Source organism: Ambystoma mexicanum, chromosome 3q (assembly GCF_040938575.1).
Source record: "Ambystoma mexicanum isolate Mex_15411 chromosome 3q, UKY_AmexF1_1, whole genome shotgun sequence".
NCBI classification, from domain to species: Eukaryota; Metazoa; Chordata; class Amphibia; order Caudata; family Ambystomatidae; genus Ambystoma; species Ambystoma mexicanum.
The window spans coordinates 64,381,514-64,404,376 of NC_090926.1; the positions used below are offsets into that span (position 1 = coordinate 64,381,514).

The window sequence follows — 22,863 nt, forward strand, 5'->3', positions numbered from 1 at the left end:
AGTCCATATCTCCAAGAGGCCCGTCACTACCAGTGTGGTCCCACTTACCCAGAAGCCTAGGAAGGGCCCTGCACAGCGGGCTCACCTTCCCTAGCCTCAAAAGGGAAGGGGCGGCTCCCTTCTGGGGAGAAGGGACAATTGATCCAAATATGTCAGTTTGAAATTAACATTTGCCTTGTAAAAAGTTTTGGCATATTCTTTCATTAGTGCACAAAATATTAATTCACGGTATAGCCCCATTTTAAGTTGCACAGTACGAGCTGATATTTCATTGTTTAGTGTCCGTCTACAAAACCTTTGTATGTCTGTTTTCTGTGCAAGAGGTCATTTTTACATGTTTCTTTTGCCACTTTTCAGGTTGTGTTTACATTAAAATACACCTGCTGATGGATTTATATTTCTTCACTTGTAAGGCAGACTTAACCCCAGGCGCTTAAGCTGTTAACAGTGCAGGCATCCAAGTTAAAGTGCTGCACCCATGCCTGAGCCAGGATGTAGTTTGCTGCTGATTCTTCAGCTAAGGCTTGTCCTCAAGCAGCATGCTGAGTTTATCCTTAGCTAGGACCTCCTTTTTATATGGCATGCCGAGTTCAATATGTGTGATTTGTGCATGGAATATTAGATGACTTCCCTTTATTAGATTTGTAAGCAATTAATGCAACCATGGTACAATACACATAGATGCACAGAAGCACAGCGTTACCTGGCTCTGTATGGTATACAAACCACCATATGTTAGGGTGTATGAGCCAATTACAGATATGAAACAAGTCATAATGCCTTGCTATGCTAGCAAGAGGCATTGTGCAGGCTGGTAATAAGTTGTGGTTTGGTTGTGTTGTTCTCTGCCAGTTATCTTTCCGAAAGTACCTATGACTTTGAGAACAGAGGTAAGGATAGCCTTGCTATTAAATGAAACTCATTTGGAGTGTTCATCTCTGTTCAATTCCTCGATTAAACCTGTTGTAATCCTGAAAAATATTCATGCAGTCTGATTCATATGAATGGGAAGTTAAACATGGATCAATATTTCAACATCAGAGCAACCCCATCAAAGTGTCAACAGGTTGCGAAGTTAGGGTTCGATAATCTTTCAAGCAATATAATTTCTTTCACGGAACCCGCTCAGTATGGTCATGCACCTAAATACATGATAAGCCAGAAGTCCACTTGGGTGAATTTTCATTTTCTAACACAGTTGAGTACATACATACACATCCCTTGTTTTACGGTATTTGGGCCCTGCAAAAAAGACATCATTGTAACAAATGGAAGTCTAAGTCATATTAGTATTTATTGATAATGTAAAGGTACATGAGCCGTTTACTGATTTACTTTGAAAATAAATATTAATTGTTCATTCAATAATTCATTAATTCTACATTAAAGCGCAAAACAATGCCCAACCCAAATTTGCTTTAGCCCTACCTGAACATTTAAACTAAATTGATTCTGGAGAGTGGACCATGGCCAGAAAAATTAAATGTGAACTTCATAACCACTAGATTTTAGAACATCCAGCAATTTCATAGACCAAAAACATTTAATTTGTTCATAGTTACATTTAATTTGTCTGTGAATGATACATAATCGGGAATACATTTCATTTCACCCTTTAGAAACAATGAAAAGTAAAGTGTTATGCTGCGCAATCAGCAAAAATACTAATTATGGATCATGCGCCAACACCAATGATGCAGATGTTAGATCTCATCCTGAGGGAAGATCAGGTCTTGGAGGTTGGCAACTACGCTGCTACAGAACTAAGGAACTAGGTCAATGATCCACAAAGAAATGTCCCCCTTCTTTGTGAGCACTAAATAGTAGGAGGAAAGGCACTTTGGAATAGTGATGAAAAAATGGAAGCTTAATTTACCAGAAAAGCAAAACCGCTCAAGGACAGCTCATCAAGATGTATGGTATTGAAAAAATTCTATCTCAGAGTATGAACTTACTTAGAACACGTTCAAGCAGGAAAGTAGTAGCCCAACAAATGAGTAGCGGCATGAGAAGATCCAGGGCAATTAGCTCAATATAATCTTCAAAAAGGAGGAAAGCCATTAGGAAATACTAGATTTGCAAACATGTTGGTACATTTATCAAAACCTACGCTTATATGAATATGTGGTGGGTAAGAACAGAAGACTTGCCAAGTTATTTTTTATCAAACAAGTCCAAACCTTAAAACAGAAACTAAACATTGCAGCAGACTTGCCCACTTTCAGTTAGCATAGTCAGCTTCTCTCCAGCCATGTGAATGTGGCATGAAGTTACATCATGTAAATGCAGCTTTACATAACAAGACCGGTACAAATTTCAAGTTGCAAGATCTTGGCAAGGCATAAAGGTTACTTGACCCCTGGCATGAATCCCAGTTCACAGCATTCACACAGCACACCATTTCCTACTCTTCAACAGTGAATTATCACTTGCCAACAACGAATGAAAATGCTGAGGCCTGCACGTAGCACAACATACAACATAAGAATTCATGTAAAACTTAATTTAGTCTGACATAATCTACAACATGACATGATGTTAAGTTCCCACATTTGGGAAACTAATCTTTGGTATCATTTGCTACTTAAAAAAGAGATGGATTGTCACATGTAGTTCATTGCAAATGTTTTCCATACAGGCTAAACTGCAAAATTAATCCTGGAAATATCTCACAGAATAGTAAATAGATAGTAAATTTTGCGTTCATGTTTTATGTTTATTTTTACCTTTGATATAGTGCTTTTATTATCAAGAGATCATTAACATAAGCTTTACTTTCAGCCATTGTCACCTTCCCCCCTCGGGTTTACATTTCAGCTGGATACCATTGTGAGTTTTTGTTTTTCTAAAGTAATGACTACCTTATTACATCTTACGTATAGAGTGGCTTTCTTGGGTCTGGTCGCAAGGGAGACTCTTTTCTGCTATTACAGTAGCAATGGGTGCAGTGAAAATTCCTAAAATTCCTATTATATTATTAACATGTTGAATGAACAGAGGAAGGCTACTTTTTAATTTAGCATCTTCTGAGATTAAAAATTGCTGTCACTCCCCGTGCCGTAAAATGAAGTATTCATTCGGTATGGATACTTCTAATTGCCTGGCTATAACCATGTGTGTTTTTCCAGTTCTCGTTCCTGCATGTTTTCTTTGTTGTGAAATATGATGTGTGTTTTGAGCAAAGATGTTCTCACACTCGCTACATTTATAAAGTTGCTCTCCTTTACATTTCAGATGATGTCTGATGTGATCACTGAGCTGCCGCAAGCCTTTCTTACATTCCGTGCATTGAGTCCGCTGCTCTTCACAATATGTTTTCTCAGGTTCGTCACACTGTGAGTTGTGCACTCTGTCATGACTAATAAGTTGCATCTTCTGAGCAAAGGATTTGCCGCACTCAGAACAAACATATGGTCTTTGTCCCAAATGTACACTCTGGTGTCTGCTGAGATGTCCTTTCTGAATAAATGTTTTCTTACATTCAGTACAGTGATATGGTCTCTTTCCTGAATGCGTCCTTAAATGTACAGTTAGACACCCCTTTGTCATAAAGCGTTTCTCGCATTCAGGACACTGAAAAGGTCTCTCACCAGAATGTGTTCTCAAGTGATGCATAAGACTTTTCTTTATACTAAAGCTTTTTTCACAGTCAGTACATTTATGTGGTCTCGGACGTGTATGTATTCTTAGATGCCTGGTAAGATTTGCCTTTAAAGCAAAGAGTTTTTTGCATTCAGGACACTCGTAGTGTGCCCTATTTGATAGGGCAAGCTGCTTTATATAGCGTAGATTGTGTCCACCTTCGGCGTAGTTAATAACCGATAACTTTGGTACTCCTGGGTATGGATTGGAATGTGCTGGCTTAGACAAACCATGCTGAGTTTGAGCAGTTTTCTTTCCAACAAATTCTTGATTGCTTTCTGACCAAATCCTCCTTCCAGGCTTTTTTCCATTTTCATAACTTCGGTGTGCGTTTACCTTTGCCTTTCTTGATCGAGATATGAATAGCTGTTTTTTCTCAGTATGTTTTTCAAAATATCCACACTTGTTTTCAATGCTTTTTGTTCCATTATCTGCTGAATTAAAATGACAGTTACAAAATCTGTTTTCGACTAATAAATAAGCACATTCAAACAATATTTGATTTGAAATTAGGCATGCACATTAAGGCGATGAAAAGGCTTGTCCAGAACACATTTATTTCACTAATATATTAACTAAAGGTTTTGAGGTGATACCCTAAGAGGGCCACACACACACAACACATTTGAGAGGATTCCAGTACATTTCGGAGGCTAGGAGTACATCAGGTGTATAACCAATCATCAAAAAAACAACCTCTACCTTCTCCATCGCTCCACAACCAAAATATATGCCTCGTAATGAACATATATATTCACATTATCGAATCATTTATTCAACACAATAATGTTTTGCAAAAATCCTATTTTTATCACCTACCTGTGCAGTCTGTACATCCTTTATCGGTGCCATCACCCATCAATATTCAAATTTCCTACCATGAATTTTCCTATGATAACAGAAACAGCAGGCCTCCATATAAGGTGCTTACCAGGCCTTTTTAGGCATGAAAATCTTGTAACTACGACAGCTTTATTATTTTAATGTGTACATTTACACAAAGGTTTAGATGAAAGGGCAGTGCAAATGTCCAGTTACTTGACAGAAACCAGAGCCTGTCTTTTGATTTTTTATGTACATGGATGTAATTGCAAGCCATGTATTTCTCTGAAGCCTTTCAAAAAAAGAAACTGCACCCTGTGATAAAAGGTATGGTTTCTTCCCATTCAGCTTCTGCTGTGTTGATGCTCATAGAGCAAACCGATGCACTATTCATATTTATTTTCCTAGCATTTTAGGATTGTATATTTAATAAGAATGAAAACTAAGTTGCAATTGAGAATTCATCTTTTGTAACAAATTATGTTTTTTTCACAGTAAAAGCAAACCAGCATTGCATAATTGTATTTTTCAGAGTTCCTGTGCTGTGTGCATACTCATGGGGAGGCAGATCATTTTCACATTTATAATTTCATTTACACTCTAATTATAAAAACTGTGTAAGATTTTGAGTATGCGCGGTCTAGTTTACATCCATCAACCTTGCAGTCAATGGGGTACATTACTATAAAAGGTCAGTTGCAGTAGTGTCTTTGCTCAAGGGTGAGTGATTGTCATTACACCAATCACAGGTGTTCTAGCCTCTCCAATCTTCAAGACTACCATTAAAACATTCAAAACCTGACTCTCCAGTAAGCGCTGTTCAAAAACAAACAAATGAAAGTTACATTTGTAATTGAAGTAGAAAGTCAGCGAAACCCATCCCTATGTTGATCCAGATAGGTATTTAACATGGTTCGTCCAACATCTAGGCACTGTGATTATTATACCTCAGTCGATAATCAGTTTAATGACCTCTGAAGGATGTTAGCCAATAAGATAGCTCAGCCGGATGAGAGCTTGTTGCTGAGATCTGTGTGTGATCTGTAGGTTGCAGGTTCGAATCCCGGCAAGGCCAACTCAGCTTTTTACCCTTTCGAAGTCAACAAAGGCATACCGACTTAAGATTTCTTTCCTCTCTCCCTCTGCTCCGTTCCTCTTAAGTCCCCTCTCCTCCTCTCTCGTCCTCAGCTTATTCCTCTTCCTGTTTCCCACTTCCTTCCCCTTCTCGACCCCTTCCTCCCTCGTTTATCTTCACTGGCAAATTGTTCTACTTGCTGTATTACTGGTTTGATTCATATTTTGTAATTGCTTCCATAGTTTTTTATTGTATCCTGTTGTTATAATCTAAAGCGCTTTGGCGTAAAGCGCTATATAAACACAATAAACAAACATAATTGTGATAAATATGTTCTATGTACAGCGCTTTGCCAAAAGTGCTATATAAATATCCATTTGACCATGGCATTAGATATAGAATTTAGCATGGAGTCGTCATCTCTTTGCACTGTTGTATCATAACATTGGCATACCATTAGATAGTAATAGCTGCAGGATATGAGGACTTTCATTAAACATCAAAAGACAATTCTGCTAGCCAACCTCAAAATACACAATACAATTCATGTTTGCTTACTATGTAATTTGCTAAGTGTTTGTGTTTTCAACATTTAAATATATACAGGAGAGATCAAATGGCCAGACCTTAGAGAAATAATGAAAGGTGTATTCTGTCACAATGCAGAAAGCTGCTGCATAGTAATGATTTCCATAGAGTTTTTGCACACGTCAGCTGGATGTCACATACATTTTACTCTCTTGCAAAGGAGAAAAGTCATTTTTACTCTCTTGAAATCACATTTACTCTCAAAGTTTAAAAATGGGGAGTAAAATACTCCCACCTCAAAATATTACCTGGGGCACTTAGAAACAGTCTTCGTGAACATGTACCCATATACCAATACTACTCCACTCCCCACTCCAGAACTTTAGAATTCATTCTACAAAATGTAAGTAGATTCTTTGGGTTCTCTCCTGGGATTAAGAACCATTCTTCTCCCCTACTTTACATTGCCCCAACATGTTTCGGCAACCAAAACACCATACTGGGCCTTTCCCATGAGGCTGTAACAGTGTAATCGGAAAATACAAAACGCTTTATGAGCCAACTATATGGTATAGAGGGGTCTACTTTGAATTCTACCTTCTAAATTGAACATAAATGGCATACACTATTACTTTAGGCAATCACCAGATGCTCATAATTAGTGAGCATCTCCAGTTATGGTTTCACTGCCATTCTTTGTGTTGGCAAACATGTGGGCAACAAGAGTCTAGACCCTCAGTCATTGGCAGATGCTTATAGTCTTGACCGCTATTTGTAGGAAATAAAAACATAGTTGTAGAGTTGCCAACATGTGTTGCCACCGGGTTTATGTTACACATACTCAATGAACGCCTACTAGACAGAATCTGTACTCACGTTTGTTAACTGCTGCCCCCATTTTATTAGATACAAGGTATAAGGGTAAAAAGGGAATACCCAGCTTGTAAACCAGCTAACCCTGGAGGAATAGGGAGAGTGACGCTGGCCCCGTATTGAGGAACCTGAAGACTGGAGATTGGAATGCAGAGGTACCCGAGAGGTCCTAACGAGGCAGACCTTACTGGTGACAGATACACTGGAAGTGGGACTAGCAAAAACCAACCAAAAACAAAGACGCGGGCAGTCGAAGGCGAGAGAGAGATGCTGGGGCTGGGAAGCTGCAAGAGGAAAACGCCAAGTGTGGCAGCAACAGAGAAGCTTTGTTCCACCTCCAGGAGAGACCGGAGACCGCCCCAAAAGTTCTCAAAAGGTAGGGAAAGAGACACTGGTCAGTGGGTATAAGCAAGGCATGGTATCGACAGCAAGACAGACACAAGTGACCACAGTTCCAGGGTGTTTATTGAACTTAAGAAAGGGTTTGACTATGCCTATCAAATCCTAAATCTACAGATGAGAGCAAGCTATGACCATCAAATAATAACGCAGTCTTAGTAGTGTCTTGTCAAAATATAATGGCCTATACTAATAAATCTATTGCCAATCCTTACCTCTAAATACAAATAGTGTGGGAAACAATGTTACGAAAAAGAAAGAAGTGTTCACAAAATGATATGTCAGGATGTTCAAGCCGTTGGCCTCCCTTGCCCACATTTTCAGCACGGGACAAGGCGGAAAACTCGAGCTAAGTACAGTCTCTGGCTTCTCTAGCATGAAGATACAGTTTAATCACTAGCATCAAGGCCTTCCATGCCCAAGTCTCTTTGCCTTTCAAAATCTCTTCATTCAGAGGGCCTGATGCAAAAAACAAACAATAAGTTATTTTCCTGTTTTAGATTTTCACAAGTACCCAATTTCTTATGCGATTCACTATTCACCTCGGATTCCTCAGTCGGGCTCAGATCTTGGATCCCCTTCAGATCTCAGATCCCCCTCAGTCGGGCTCAGATCTCAGATCCCCCTCAGTCTGGTTCAGATCCCTTTTAACACAATGTTCAATTAGTCTCCCTCTGCCGGGCTTGGACTAACTCCAATTTCCAATATAACTTTACACAAACTTGCTTTAACCAAAACCTTTTAGCTGATCTCCCTCCGCTGGGTTTGGACCAACTTCATATACTTTTTCATCACCCATCGAAGACTTTCGATCTGTGCATGGTTTTGCTTGACACTTTGCAGGACCACTCCGATTTCATAATTCTTTAACACTCTTCACATTTGCTACCTTTCAGCTGGATACCTAACAGAGACTTTTGAATGAGCAACCACTATCTACGGTATTGTATATTGGCTTCAAAGTTCAATCACTCATCTGCTGTTTAATTGTGTTCACGTCGTTTGCCACATACGCTTCATACACTGTTCTCTTCAGTTTTTATTATACAATGTTGCCGCTTGCAACCTTGGCTTCAACACAGACCTGTCTGCTATCGGTCTCCCCAACTCACCAGCTGTGCTGGCTTCACTGGCGCTGCTTTGTTGTAGGAGCCAAGGTCAGTACCACCGCAGCAAACAATCTCCCCAACCCTGACTATCGACACACGAGATCCCCAATTACGTCCGACACACCATGAAGGATTCTTCAGCCTTGATTCCTGGTCTTAAGTTTCCTATTCTCGAAGGTTCATGAAAGTAACAGTCTTTCGTTGAAAAGGTCAAGGGCACTTCCCTCCTTGCAATCCTCTTCGGTTTTACCATCATTCTCCTTGTATTAAACTGCCATCTTGGCCTTGCTCAGAGTGTGCTTTCGTGCTCCGCCTTTTATCCATGTGGGGAAGTGTAATGGAAGTCAGGCGTGCGTAATGTCAGCAGTAATTGCATGACCCTGCTTGACAATTTTATTGGGACATGTCATGTATACGGCTCGGGTGTTATTCCGTTTTCTCTTGTAGTGAGCTGTCCTTGAGTCAAATTTTGTGTTGTGAAAGGTGGGCAGGATTCAACTTCCTAAGTATCCTACTTGATAGGATGGGGTAAAGGTGTTACAAGGAAGGGTATACCACGTCTCGCCATCTGGTGTCCCACCTCCACTTCCCGAAGACCCCTCACCCAGGTGATCCTCCCTCACTGGTCCACTCCAAGGAACTGGATCCAAAAGCGACAGCCGTGTCCTGGCCACCTGGATGACAGAAACCCAGGCACACTAGCGGGTGAGACACCTTGAGGTGTCTCACAGGGCGCATTGAGGGAGCTGTGAAACCTCATGAAAACATCCTGAAGAGCTTAAGGGAGTGAAAGGGATCCTATACAATTTAATACACAATTTGGAAACCTTATCTTATAAAAAGCACCCAGAAGATTACAAAGGGATGAAAAAGGAAGCATACAGATCGATATGAACTTTATAAACTGAATGAGAACATCCCAAAGAGCACATGCTGGGTGGGGAGCGGATGTGGGTTTGAACGATCACATACAATATAATAAGAACTGTGTGAAGCTAGTAAACATGCCCCCAGCAGTGGTACAAGGGAACCACAAAAGAGGTAATCAGATACGAACATTGAGAGTGCACCTAGGTGGGATAGTGCCTCGCAGAGGAGTGCACTGGGTCTGTCCAAGTGGACACTAGGTAACAAAGGGACGATGGTCTGGGACCCAGATGGAAACAGGCACAGCCCACCAGTGGAATGTTTAAGGGTTGAGGAACCCACCTCAATACAGGAAGAATTATAACCATTGGCCTGGAGCACAAAAATAAGAATATCTCTGGAACTGAAAGTTGTGAGCAAGTGAGTAAACCAGACTTGGTATACCATTGAAAAGTCTGTCTTGTGGATAAGTGGAACCAGGAACCCAGGACCCAGGAAGAGGTTCTCCCCAGAGGAGTTGGGAACTTGGTTATCTTTAAGTTTGGCAGAACTTGTGAACAGTGATCATTGAACTATATACATTCTTTTGCATAAGAACTGCACTTTGGTGTTGGCATTCAGGACAGGTAAGACCTCTTTCTGGAATTAAGGAGACACACCCTTTTTCTTTATTTAGATTGAAAGTGGAAGGGATGGAAATAGGTTTAGATACAGGACGGCAGACAGTTTTGTTTGACTGACAATCGGACCGGGTCTTTAGTGTCCTTTTTGTTGAGGCAGGTCAACCCCTCATAGTAAATAGGGCAAGATAGGCTTTTCTTTCCTTTCTTTTGTATAAATAAAAGACTATGATAATCACTTTTACCACCCTGCCCAGCCTCTTCCTGCACTCGCACTCCTCCTGCCTCCTAGGCCTCCCACCACCCCGATTGGCCCGTTCTCATAGGCAACCTCACTGCAAGGGTCCAGGCCCTTTGCTAGAGACCCATGCACCGTCTTTAGCTGTAGGTGCCCATGGGCGAGTGACCCTCTTCCCCTCTGCGCTCCTACACCCTCTTTTCGCATGTTTTGATTTTAAATAGCATTTTCTGCGCTTGCTGCACCATCTGGCAGCCTCTTCTGAGGCCCCCTTGCCCAGCCGATTCCTGCTTTTGCACTCCTCCCGCCTCCTAGCCCTCCCACAACCTCCTGATTGGCCCTTTCCCGCAGGCAAACTCACTGCAAGGGACCAGGCCCTTTGCTAGTGACCTGTGCACCGTCTTTAGCTCCAGTTGCCCACGGGTAAGTGAGCCTCTTCTCTCTGCACTCCCACACACCTTTTTGGTGTGTTAATTTTAAATAGCATTTTTGGCGCTCTACTTCGCCATTTCGCAGCCTCTCCGGCCCCCCTGCCCAGATGATTCCTGCAATCGCACTCCTCCCGCCTCCTACCCCTCCCACAACCCCTGATTGGTCTGCTCTTCCCTTCTAAGACACCTTCCCAGGGCAGCCTCTGCCCGGGTAGCCCACCGGTTAAGGGCCACAAGAAAAATTGCAGCTCCAGAAGAAGCAGCTCACAGTAGGTTTGCCCATACTCGCCATATTCACCTGAGGAGACTCCTGCAGTCAACCAGCAGCGACTGATGAGGGAAGTGCGGTCTGTGTAGGGTGTACAGCCGTTACTGTGCTCCAGTAAACCCCTATCACTCTTATTACCTACTATAATATATATAATTTCTGTCAGTCAGCCTTATTTCACATTTAGCCCTCCTGTGTTAGTGAGCCATTTCTTCTCGTTCAACCACAGGGTGTTACTCAGCCAGATCAAAGTGTTAGTCGCCCATATTTTGCATCTAGCCCATCTGTGTAGGGTGCCTGTGGTCGATGCTTAGCCGGCTTGGATCAGGTGGCCATGTCCCACATTTAACTTATACTGTAATAGGTAGCCATATCAGTTACAACTAGGAGCCCCTAATACAGCGCCAAAGTTGATCTCTGAGTGTCCATTGCTGTGCCAAAATCAATTCTGAGTGTGTTGCTTTGCTGTTGCCAAAGTTACATCTAGGTTTTTATTCCCTCACTGCCAGAGTTAAATCCAGGTGTTTCCACTTTAGTACCAACGTTAATTTATAAGTGTGTCCATTGCTGTGTCAAAGTCAATTTTGAGTGTTTACATTGCTGTTGCCAAAGTTTGATCTAGGTCTTTTCCTTCTAGCTACCATAGTTAAATCTAGGTGTTTCTATTACAGCGCCATAGCTAAAGCTAGGTGGTCACAACTTCTTTCAACTCAGTTGAAGCAGAACACCATTTGATCGCAGCAACTAATTCAAATTGTACTGTACCATAAATAGAAGCAAGGTGGCTTTCTACTGCCCCGATCTAGTTGAATCCGAGTACTCTCCCTCACTGTGCCTAAGTAAAATCTTTGTGAGTTCCAATGCTGTCAAAGAGGACCCTAGACAGTTTCTCATCAGTTTGTCATCAGACTACCAAACATTCTGATTCTAGTTAGTTAGCTTCCGTTGTTGTGCTAAAGTTGAACCTGTGTGTCTCTCCAGTGCAGTACCATAGTTTATAGGTGACTCTACCTTTCATTCCCTGTTCTGCCATGCCGCCCCAGGACATACCACACCCAGCCCCTCCCCCCCTTTCAATGAGCCATTCCAATACTCTCTCTCAGCAGCCACCCTCCTTCCAGCCGACAATTGTCCAGCCTAAAGGAGACTCAGGCAGCCCACTGACATTCCACTTGCCACAACCTCCTTAACACCCCCCAGACCCCTCCTCCCATATCGCTCTTCATCTGTCAGAACCCACCTCCGGCCAATCCCCTCCCGTACAGAAACAAGGCAACTTGTGCAGCTCACTGGCATGCAAACACCCATAACCCCATCTTCACAGGTCACTGTGCATCTCGCACTATAAACCTCCCACTCCTGCTGAACGCCTCAACACCCTCCCGTGGCAATGCTGAACCGCCCCACGGCTTCCAACTCGCTGTGCTCTACCTCACCCCTCGACACCTAACTCGCACTTCCCCACCCTCAGTGCAGCACGAGCTACCTTGGCCAATACAACCCTGTCTGCAAACCCTCCTATCCTCCTGCACACTCCTGTGCCCCTTAAGCACCCCACAAACCGCTCAGACCGTACTGTGGGCAAACTGCCAGCTACACACTGCTCTCCCTTTCCTCTCCCAAGGTCTTCTTCTGCACACCAGCCCTACTCTCTGCAGCCTCCCATGCCCACTATCAACCCTGTCGTAGCCCTATTTACGTCCCCTCCAAAACACCTTTGCTGATCAATATCCTCCTAAATCTACCTCCTTCCGAACCACCCACAATACGCTCAGACAACCATGCACCTCCCACCCCAACGCACAACCAGCTCCCTATTCCGAAGCCTACCTCACAGCAGAATCCTCTTTTACTATCCTGCATACTCATCAATGGCAGATCGGTCAGCAAAAATAACCACAACATATTTGACCGCATATCGACTGAAATCCCAGACCTGCTATTCATCACTGAAACTTGGTCCACCAAGGATTTCAACCCCAAACACACAAAGCCTTCCCTCGCAGCTCGTACATGAGGTCTACAGAGCGGGGGGGTCGAGCCATTGTGAGAAACCTGAAAGTGTCTCACCCGCCAGTCCCCGTGGATCTGTCATCCAGGTGGCCAGGACATCGCTATTTTGGATGCAGTTACTGGGGGTGGACTAGTGCGCGAGGAACACCTGGATGAGGGGTCCTTGGGGTGTGGAAGTGGGATATCGGAGGGTGAGACACGGTATGCCCTTTCCAATAACACCTTTTCCCCACCCTACCAGGTAGGATACCTAGGAACTCACCCCCCCTCCTTTCCCGACAAAAACACTTTCACGGACAGCTCACTGTGAGCGACAGCGGACTAGCACCAGAGCTGTATAGGTGACATGTCCCAACCAAGGGTCAGGCAGAGTCAGGCAATTACAGATAGTTACACACACCTGACTTCCATCACACTTCCCTGCACAGATAAAAGGAGGAGCATGAAAGGACACTGAGCGAGGCAAAACACCTGAGGAAACAGCAGTTCCGAGATGGCAGTTTAATACGAGGAGAAAGACGATAAAACCAGAAAGGGTTGCAAGGAGGGAATTGCCCATGGCCTTTTCAGAGGAAGAAAAACGTTACTTTCGAGGATAAGAAACATAAGACCGGAAATTAAAGCTGAAGTAAGGTGCATTGTGTGCCGAAGGTACCCGGGGCTTTCCTGCATCAACAGCCGAGGTGGGGAGGAGCAATTGTTGCCGTGGTACTGTCCTTGGCTCCGACAACAAAGCTGCTCCAGTAAAGTCAGCACAGACGGTGAGTCGGAGACACTGATAGCAGACTGGTCTGTGTTAGAACCAAGGTTGCAAGCGGCAACATTGTGTGAAGACATCTTCAAGAACAGTGTTTAAAGCGTATGTGATGAGCGGCACAAATATAATTAACTATACAAAGAGTGAGTGAACTTTTGAAACCAAAGTGGATGCCATATACAGAGTGGTCCGTCACGCCACGTGGGTGCTTATTCGAAGGTCTCTCTGCAAGGTATCCAACGGAGTGTGTAAACTTGTAAACTGTGAACTCGAAGTGGTCCTGCAATGGGTCAAGCCAAACCCTGTGCACATTCGAAAGTCTTCGATAACAAATAAGAACTGTAATTGGTCCGAGGCTGGCTGAGGGAGACCAATTGTGAAAAGGGGACCTGAGCCTGACTGAGGGGGATCCATAGTGAACCGTGAGTCAACCGAGAAAAGATTCTGGTACAAAAGAGGATCTGAATTCGGCGGAGGGGGATACAGGGTGAAGAGTGAATCACCCTACTTGAATACTTGGAAAGGAACCTTTTTGTTTGTTTGATACGTCGGGCCCTCAGAGACTTGGGCATAGAAGTCCCTGATGCCTGTAAGAAAACTTGTGTCCTTGTGCCAAAGAAGCCCAAGAGGGTGCTATGCTCGAGTGAACCGTCTTGTCCCGTGCTGAAAACGTGGGGAAGGGAGGCCAAGGGCATGAACATCCAGACTTATAATTTCGGGAACACTTCTTGCTTTTTCATGAACGTTTCCCAACACAATTTGTAAATTATCAGTAAGGATTGGCAATCGCTTTTTTTTTTTAGTATAGGCACTTTTATTTTGAGGAGACTCCACTAGGACTGCATTATTATTATTTTGATGGTCGTATGTTGCTCCCATCTTAGATTTAGGTTTAGATAGGCGTTTATCACACCCTTCAGAAAGTTCAATAAACAGCCTTGAACTGTGGTCACTTGTGTCTGTCTTACATTGATACCATGCCTTCCTTACATATGGTGTCAGCAGTGGGATGTGATTCAACTGATACAAATTGAAACCCATGCTGATAATTGTCATACCACCAGAAGGGGAAAATAGAATTGTTGAACTCCTCGACTCTGACCGTGTATCCATGCTAAAAGAGGTTTTTCCAAGATCTGTTCTTTAAAACTCAAGTATTATTAGACACCATTTCTCTCCTATTATAATATAGGACAGTGGGATCAACTAATACTGAAAGTTCTACCAGTCTTTACCTTTATTAGACCTAGTGCCTTAAAACCCCCACTCCTGAAACTTTTTTTTTGGTACCCAATTGCCATCCGTCGCAGGGCCATCAGGATTAGAGACCAATCTACCGAAGTCAATCCCTTTGGCAGAATCAGACTCAGAAGAATCACACGACTTTGAAACTTTATCCGAGTGAATCAAGACCTGTATTTTTTCTGATCCAGAAAAAAAAAAAAAAAACAGAAGGAGCCCTTACCCCACCGGAAGAAATGGCTGACCTATTTAATGTCATAGCCCAGTTGGCGACCCATCAAACACAGGCTGAAGCTAGGATCCAAGACAATTTAACAAAATTGGTTGAGTTGCAAGCTAGACCCCTACTACCACAGGAGGTACTTCAGCCATACCTAAAAGGCGAAGATCTAGGAAATGTTTTCTTGAATTTCGAACATCTAGCCGAGCAACTAGGATGGGAAGAGAACCAAAAAAAGGTGCTATTTGGCTTCTCTGTTGATAGGTGAACTACAAACCGAAACCGCCTATCAACTACTTAATCTTGCCCATTGAGCTATCTCTGTATCTATCAAAGAAGGGTTGTTGAAAAGAGTGGGGCAAACTTGCAGTTTCTATTGGCAGAAATTGAGGACCATTAGATTAAACCCAGGAGAAACTCCGCTAGAAATGGGTGAACGTGTCAAAAACACAGTAGCCCTTTGGCTCAATAACAAATCCCTAGAAGAATTAATAGAAATGATCACCTTATAACAGTTCACCATTCCTTACCCCCTTATTTTGCAAAAAGCTGTTTTACAGTTAAGTCGACCTACCCTAGCTATAGCCATTGAAACTGCACAAAACCACCACCCAGATGCAGCCAAACACTTCCACTCAGCACATCGAGGGGAGGAACAGAAAGATTGTAAACCTATCCACCAACCTCAACCTCAGGGAGTAAACAAACAAGGAGGGTCATACCAAATCAAGGAATGGATACCAAAGGTAAGTCTAGAAATCTGACCGTAAAACCAAAGAGGAAAGCAAAAGGGAGGAACCTAAAGGAAGCAGAGGGGGTCTCTTATCTGGTTTTCCTGTGGTGAAACAGGGCACTTAGCTAGTGTGAGAAATCTGAAGGTCTCACTTACTAATCCCCTGGGATCTGTCATCCAGGTGGCCAGGACACGGCCATAGCTACTGGATCAAGTTCCTGGGGGTGGACCAGTGCGGAAGGATCACCTGGATGGACGGGGGGGAATACTTGGGGAGTGGAAGTGGGACACCGACAGGTGAGACGCGATACCCCCTTCCTTATAAAACATTTCCCCCATCCTACCCCGTAGGATATGTATTAACTCGACCCAGCGACCCCTTTTCCTACACAAACAAACACTTTCTCACATTGCGAAAGACAAGGGACTAACACCAGCGCCGTTTACCTGACATGTCCCAACACAAGGGTCAGGCAATTGCCGATAACTACACACCTGACTGCCCTTTCCCTTCCCCACAGGGATAAAAGGTGGAGCACGAGAGAACACTTTGAGCAAGGCCGAACGCACAAGGAAGCAGTGATTCCGAGATGGCAGTTGTTCAAACGAAGGAGAAAGGCAGAGGAAACCAAAAGGATGACAAGGAGGGAATTGTCCTTGCCCTTTTCAACCCAAACCAGCAAAGCCTTTAAAGACAGAATTATACGACCGGAAAACGCAGCTAGCGATTAGTGTGACAGATGTAAATGGTACACAGGGCCCTCCCGCACGGATAACCAGGGCAGGGAAAAGAGCTTGCCGCCATGGTACCGTCCTTGACTCCAGCGAAAGAAAAGCCAACGAGTACAACACAGCGGTGAGTTGGAGGAAACTGATATGAAAATGGACTGTGTTAAACTCATGGTTTCAGTGGTAACATTTGCGTAAAGAAAAGAAGATCATGGACAAAGGTCTTTTGTGAACTAACAAGGTATTTGAAAGACTTAACAGAGGCCCCGCTCCTAGGCAAGGAGAATGTGATGAACTGTGAAAGTACACTCGAAATGGTGTTTGTGCCTGGAACAGGGGTACGCCATATGAAGGTCTGAAACCAGCATATGTTAATTGGCAAGTGCTTTGAGAAACCGTTAAGTGGAAAGAATAAGCTGCCCATCTTCTTTAAAGGACATTAAGATTCCTGAATACTACAAGAACCAAGATGCATATGTGCGGCCCGGGATAGCTGTCAAAGTAGTCATACAAGGGTCGAGTAAAACCCCTTGTACAGTCGAAAGTCTTTGACACGTTGTGAATTGAAAAGCTAACGTGAACTGCATTGTGGTAACAAATGTGAAGCACACTGAGGGACGTCCACAGCGTGACATTGGTCTGAGCCCGATTGAGGGAGGCTGACATTGTGAAAGGGATCGGAGCCCGGCTGAGGGGGATCCTCGGGTTAAGAAGTGTCACCCGACCTGAAGCTCTATAGAAGGAACTGTTTTGTTTGTTGTTTGTGATACATCAGGTCCCCTGACGCAAGAGACTTTCTATGAAGAGACTTGGGCCCAGAAGGTCCTGAAATTGGAATAGGAACTGTAAACTTGGGCCGGAGAAGGCCCAGAAGTGTGCTGTGCTCGAGAGTCCCGCCTTGCCACGTGCTTCAAACGTGGGGAAGGGAGACCCATGCTATAACATCCTGACTTATCCTTTTGAGAACGCTTCTTTCTTTCTTTGTGAACATTATCCCACACTATTTTGTATTGAGAGGTAAAGACTGGCAATAGGTTTTTCTTATTATAGGCCTTTTTTTAATTTGACTAGACTCCACTAGGACTGTATTATCATCAATTGATGGTAGCTTGCTGCCATCTTAGATTTATGTTTAGATAAGGCATTTATCTCACTCATTTTTACAGTTTAATAAACACCCTTGAACTGTGATCACTTGGGTCTGTCTTGTTTTGATACCATGCCTTCCTTACACTAGACACTGCCTGAAAAATGTAAGGGACGAACCTATGGAAATAGGCTGTTTAAAGGGAGACGAGTGGGAAGAACCCGAAGAAGGTTTAGAGACCATCAGCATATGTTTATGTCAGTCTTCTTCTGACTTCACATATGAAAATGCTTGGGTGAATGGGAAGCAAGTAAAAGCATTAATTGACTCGGGTAGCAAGGAAACCGCTATATGAGCTGACTTGGTCACAACAAAGGACCTTGAAAATGCTACCCTAGTTAGAGTTACCTGTGTACACAGGGACAATGAAGTATAACCCAAAATACCCATAAACATTAACATCCAGAGCGAGTCCTGTTTAATATCTTCAGCCATCATTCCTGGACTCCCCGAGGAAGTTATTCTGGGTCAGGATATCCCTACCTTTTCTACTCTCTTGCAGGAAACCCTACCTCCCTTTGGAGATTATTTACCCCAGAATTGCTGGTAGTCAAATTACTATTCCCAAAACTCTCTAATATGGGACTTGGAAAAGTCAGAACCCCACAAAACCCCTTCAAGATATAAAGAACCTATGAAACTCGAGTCAACCCTTAGAGACCAGTTGATGGGTTACTTTAGAGATACCAATAAAACCACTCCACCTCTGCCTACACCGGCTAAAGAAAATCAATGGAGTATGCAAGAGTTCTTGGACATATCTCATCCCTATTCTCTCCCGGGTCTTAACAACGAAGACCCTGAACAAAGAACAGGCATATCCACCTTGCATAGAGGAAAGGTATATGAGAAACCTGACGGTGTCTCACCCGCCAGTCCTTCGGGATCGGTCATCCAGGTGGCCAGGACACGGACATCACTTTTGGATCCAGTTCCTGGCAGTGGACTAGTGTGGGAGGATCACCTGGAAGAGGGGGTCCTCGGGGAGTGGAAGGGGGACACCGGAGTGCGAGACGCAGTATCCCCTTTCCAATAACACCTTTTCCCCATCCTACCAGTTGGAATACCTAGGAACTCAACCCCCCATCCCTACCTTTCCAGACACAAAAACGTTTTCACGGACAGCTCACTGTGAGCCACAGCGGACTAGCACCAGAGCTGTATACCTCACATGTCCCAACGCAAGGGTCAGGCAGAGTCAGGCAATTACTGATAATTACACACACCTGACTTCGATCACACTTCCCCACACGGATAAAAGGCAGAGCACGAAAGCACAATCTAAGTGAGGCAAAACACCCAAGGAAGCAGCAGTTCTGAGATGGCAGTTTAATATGAGGAGAAAGACGGCAAGACCAGAAAGGGATGCAAGGAGGGAATTGCCCTTGGCCTTTTCAGAGGAAGAAAACCGTTACTTTCACAAGCCCTCGAGGATAAGAAACATGAGAACAGGAATTAAAGCTGAAGAAAGTTGCATTGTGCGTCGAAGGTACTCTGGGCTTTTCTGCATCGACGGCTGAGGCGGGGAGGAGCGATTGCCGCTGTGGTACTGTCCTTGGCACCGACAACAAAGCTGCTCCAGTAAAGTCAGCAAAGCCGGTGAGTCGGAGAGACTGATAACAGACAGGTCTGTGTTAGAACCAAGGTTGCAAGCGGCAACACTGTATGAAGAAATCTGCAAGAACAGAATTTAAAGCGTATGTTATGAGCAACGCAATTACAATTGAATATTCAAGTAGTGAGAGAACTTTTGAAACAAAACTGGATGCCACATACAGAGTGGTCCAGCGCCACGTGGGTGCTCATTCGAAGGTCACTGTAAGGCATCGAACTGAGTGTAAAATTGCTGTGAAATCGGAGTGGTCCTGCAATGGGCCAAGCCAAACCATGTGCACATTCGAAAGTCATCGATAACAAATACGAACTGTAATTGGTCCTAGCCCGACTGAGGGAGACTTATTGTGAAAAGGAGATTTAAGCCTGACTGAGGGGGATTTGGGGTGAACTGCGAGTCACCAGAGAAAAGATTGTGGTACAAATGGGGATCTGAGCCCGGCTACGCGGGATCCAGGGTGAACAGTGAATCGCCCTCCTTGAATATTTGGAAAGGAACCTTTTCATTTGTTTGATATATCATGCCCTCTGGATCAAGAGACTTTTTGATAACTTAAGAGACTTGGGCATAGAAGGCCCTGATGCTTGTAAGAGAACTGTGTCCTTGTGCTGAAGAAGACCAAGAGTGTGCTATGCTCGAGTGAACTGCCTTGTCCCGTGCTGAAAATGTGGGGAAGGGAGGCCAACGGCCTGAATATCTTGACTTATTTTGCGAACACTTCTTTCTTTTTCATGAACATTTCCCCACACTATTTGTAAATTAGCAGTAAGGATTGGAAATAGTTTTTTTTAGAATAGGCCCTTTTATTTTGCGATCCTCCACTAGGTCTGCATTATTATTTTGAGGGTTGTAGCTTGCTCCCATCTTAAGATTTAGGTTTAGATAGGCATTTATCACACCCTTCAGAAGGTTCAATAAACACCCTTGAACTGTGGTCCCTTGCGTCTGTCTTACTTTGATACTATGCCTTTGTTACACTATCGTCCACAAACAACACCTTTTAATTTCCACGTTAAGTGTTCCTGGTGACACCAAATGCGAATCCTTTCTCGCTAAGTTCCTCCTCAGCCCTTCAGTCACCCACAGCTTCCTTCTCGTATATTGGCCACACAGCTACGACCAACACTTTGCCGAGTCTCTCTGTGACTCCCTCTCATCTCACCCATGCAGATCCAGCGCCCGGCCGACACTATGTTAGGAGATTTCAATATCTGGTTTGATGTCTTCACCAACCCCATGACCCGCTCCCTCACTGACAATCTGGAAGCTCTCGGCCTGTCACAATTGATCTCACCCCCAACCCACATTGCAGGACATACCCTTGGTGCACTTTTCTGCACGTCTGGCCAGGTCTCCCCTCTCATACTGTGCCCACACATCTGGACAGTTCACCACGCTATTCCTTTCTTACTTTATACTGCCGCCCCCTCCCCACCACTTCCAGCCATCAATCCCTGAAATACCCCGGCCCCACTCCCTTTTTGGAATAAAATCAATGTCAATCCAGACCTGGCCAATTCCCTACTTCATACACTTCCAGATCTCTCTCGCAAGGAAGGACACCCCCTCCATCGATCTCTTCGACCAATGTCTCTGCAGAGCTATGACCCCCTCACACCATCCCATTGCCCCTCCCGACGAACGACCCCACACCAAAAGTGGTACACTCCCTCCTTCAATACTCTCAAAACCCTCAAGCATCACCTAGAACAAGCCTGGAGGACCACCCGCACTCCTCTTAACAAAACAACCCTTGGAAGACTGAACAAGCATACTTGTACGAAATCAAGAAAGCAAAAAATTCAAACATTAAGGAAATGGAATCTCCAACTCCAAAAATCCATGCAGGGAACTCCACAAAATCCTAGGGGAACTCACTTCCTCCAGTTGCCTAACCGCCACCTCCCCGAACTCTCTGCGCCTTTACAACCACTTTCATAATGTTGCACTTGAAAGACACCATACCATAACCACAAAACTAGCTTGGATCCCACCATCGGCATTAGGTCCCTCCAGCCTTTACTTGCCCTCCCGACCTACCTTCACTTCTTTCACCCCTCTTTCCCAGCAACCTAGAAGCACTTAGCCGACCCTCTCGCTTGCCTGGAGACCCTTGCCCACGGCCCCGTTTACAAAAGAGCCTTACCTCCACCCATGCTGGCAGCGTAGCCAGCTCCATCGTAAATAACTTGCTCAAATCAGTCGCTTTTCCAGAGGCTTTCAAAACCTCTCATATCAAACCGTTTCTCAAAAAACCCAGCCTCAAACCACTCTATCCATCAAGCTACCACCCAATCTCCAATACCCACTTCATTGCCAAACTAATTGACTGTGCTGCATATAAGCAACTTGGCCTTTCCACAGAAGCCAATAGTCTCCTCGACCCAGCCCAATCGGGATTTCCGACCCCTCTGTGGAACGGAATCTTCTCTGATCTCCATCTGGGATGAACTAAAAAGAACTGCCAACTTAGAGGGGCATACCGTACTCATCCTCCTTGACCTACCTGTGGCCTTTGATACAATCAAACACACAATACTGAGGAACAGGTTCCTCACCGTAGGCATCAAAGACTGCGCCCTTAATTGGATCTCCTTTATTTCCAATTGCTCACAAACCCCCCCCTTTCTCCTCCACCCTCGCCCAGTCACAAAATGGGTTCTGCAAGGTGCCTCCCTTTCACCGCTCCGCTTCAACCTCTACCTAAGCCGACTGCCAGCTCTCATCCGCTCTCACAGCCTTATATGTTACAACTACACAGGTGATATGCAGATCCTTTTCAAAATTCCCAATATCCAAGCCTCCCCACCTCACGACTTCACCTTTTGTCTATGGGATATTGACCATTGGATGACCAACAACTACCTAATCCTCAACCCGGGCAAATCAGAGATCCTAATAAGCGGCAACACTCCTCGGATCCCCCAACCTTTACCGTGGCCAGTTGCCCTTGGTGTCCCTCCTGCCACCTCAACATGCGTCAAAAATCTTGGATGCACCATGGCCGCAGACCTAGCTCTCTCCAAGCACATCAACTCGAGATTCAGAACCTACCACTTCCATCTATGCATACTGAAACAAATCTTTCCCTTCCTCTCTTACCCTCAAAGAGTCTCTGCAGTACTTTCTTTGCAGTACTGACCATTATCATCTCCCGCCTGGATTAAGCCAACTCCCTGTATCTCGGCATCCCTGCATGCCAAGTCAGGAAACTTCAATATATCCCTTGCTCTCAGAATGTTGCACTGACTCCAAATGAGGATAAAAGCAACCTTGAAAGGCCATGTGCTTCACACACCGAGCGCTCCATAATACGGGACACAAGTGCCTTCAGAACAAAATCATCCACTACCAGCCCCCAGAAACCTCAATCAGGCTCAGCTCTCCTCTTAGCTATTCCAACACACCACTCCACCAGTGTTGGCGGATCTGCTTTCTCTATCCTAGCACCCACCATCTGGAAAACTCTTTCCCTGCACATCTGCTGTACCGAAAACTAACTCTCCTTCAAAAAAGCCCTCAAAAGCTGGTTATT

General features: G+C 44.3%; 1 protein-coding gene across 4 annotated transcripts in view; it reads right to left on the reverse strand.

Moving 5' to 3' along the window:
* Positions 1–1,275: 1,275 nt before the first annotated feature.
* LOC138582120 (zinc finger protein 501-like) overlaps positions 1,276–22,863 on the reverse strand; it is a 130,981-nt gene continuing 109,393 nt past the window's right edge. For 2 of the 4 annotated variants that reach the window (XM_069653113.1, XM_069653111.1), the window contains exon 3: positions 1,276–4,073. In XM_069653113.1, coding sequence (XP_069509214.1) covers positions 3,046–4,073 — 1,028 coding nt within the window. In that variant the 3' untranslated portion in view covers positions 1,276–3,045. Of the gene's footprint in view, positions 4,077–22,863 lie in introns of all 4 variants that reach the window. The other 2 variants (XM_069653112.1, XM_069653110.1) reach the window with 1 other exon arrangement.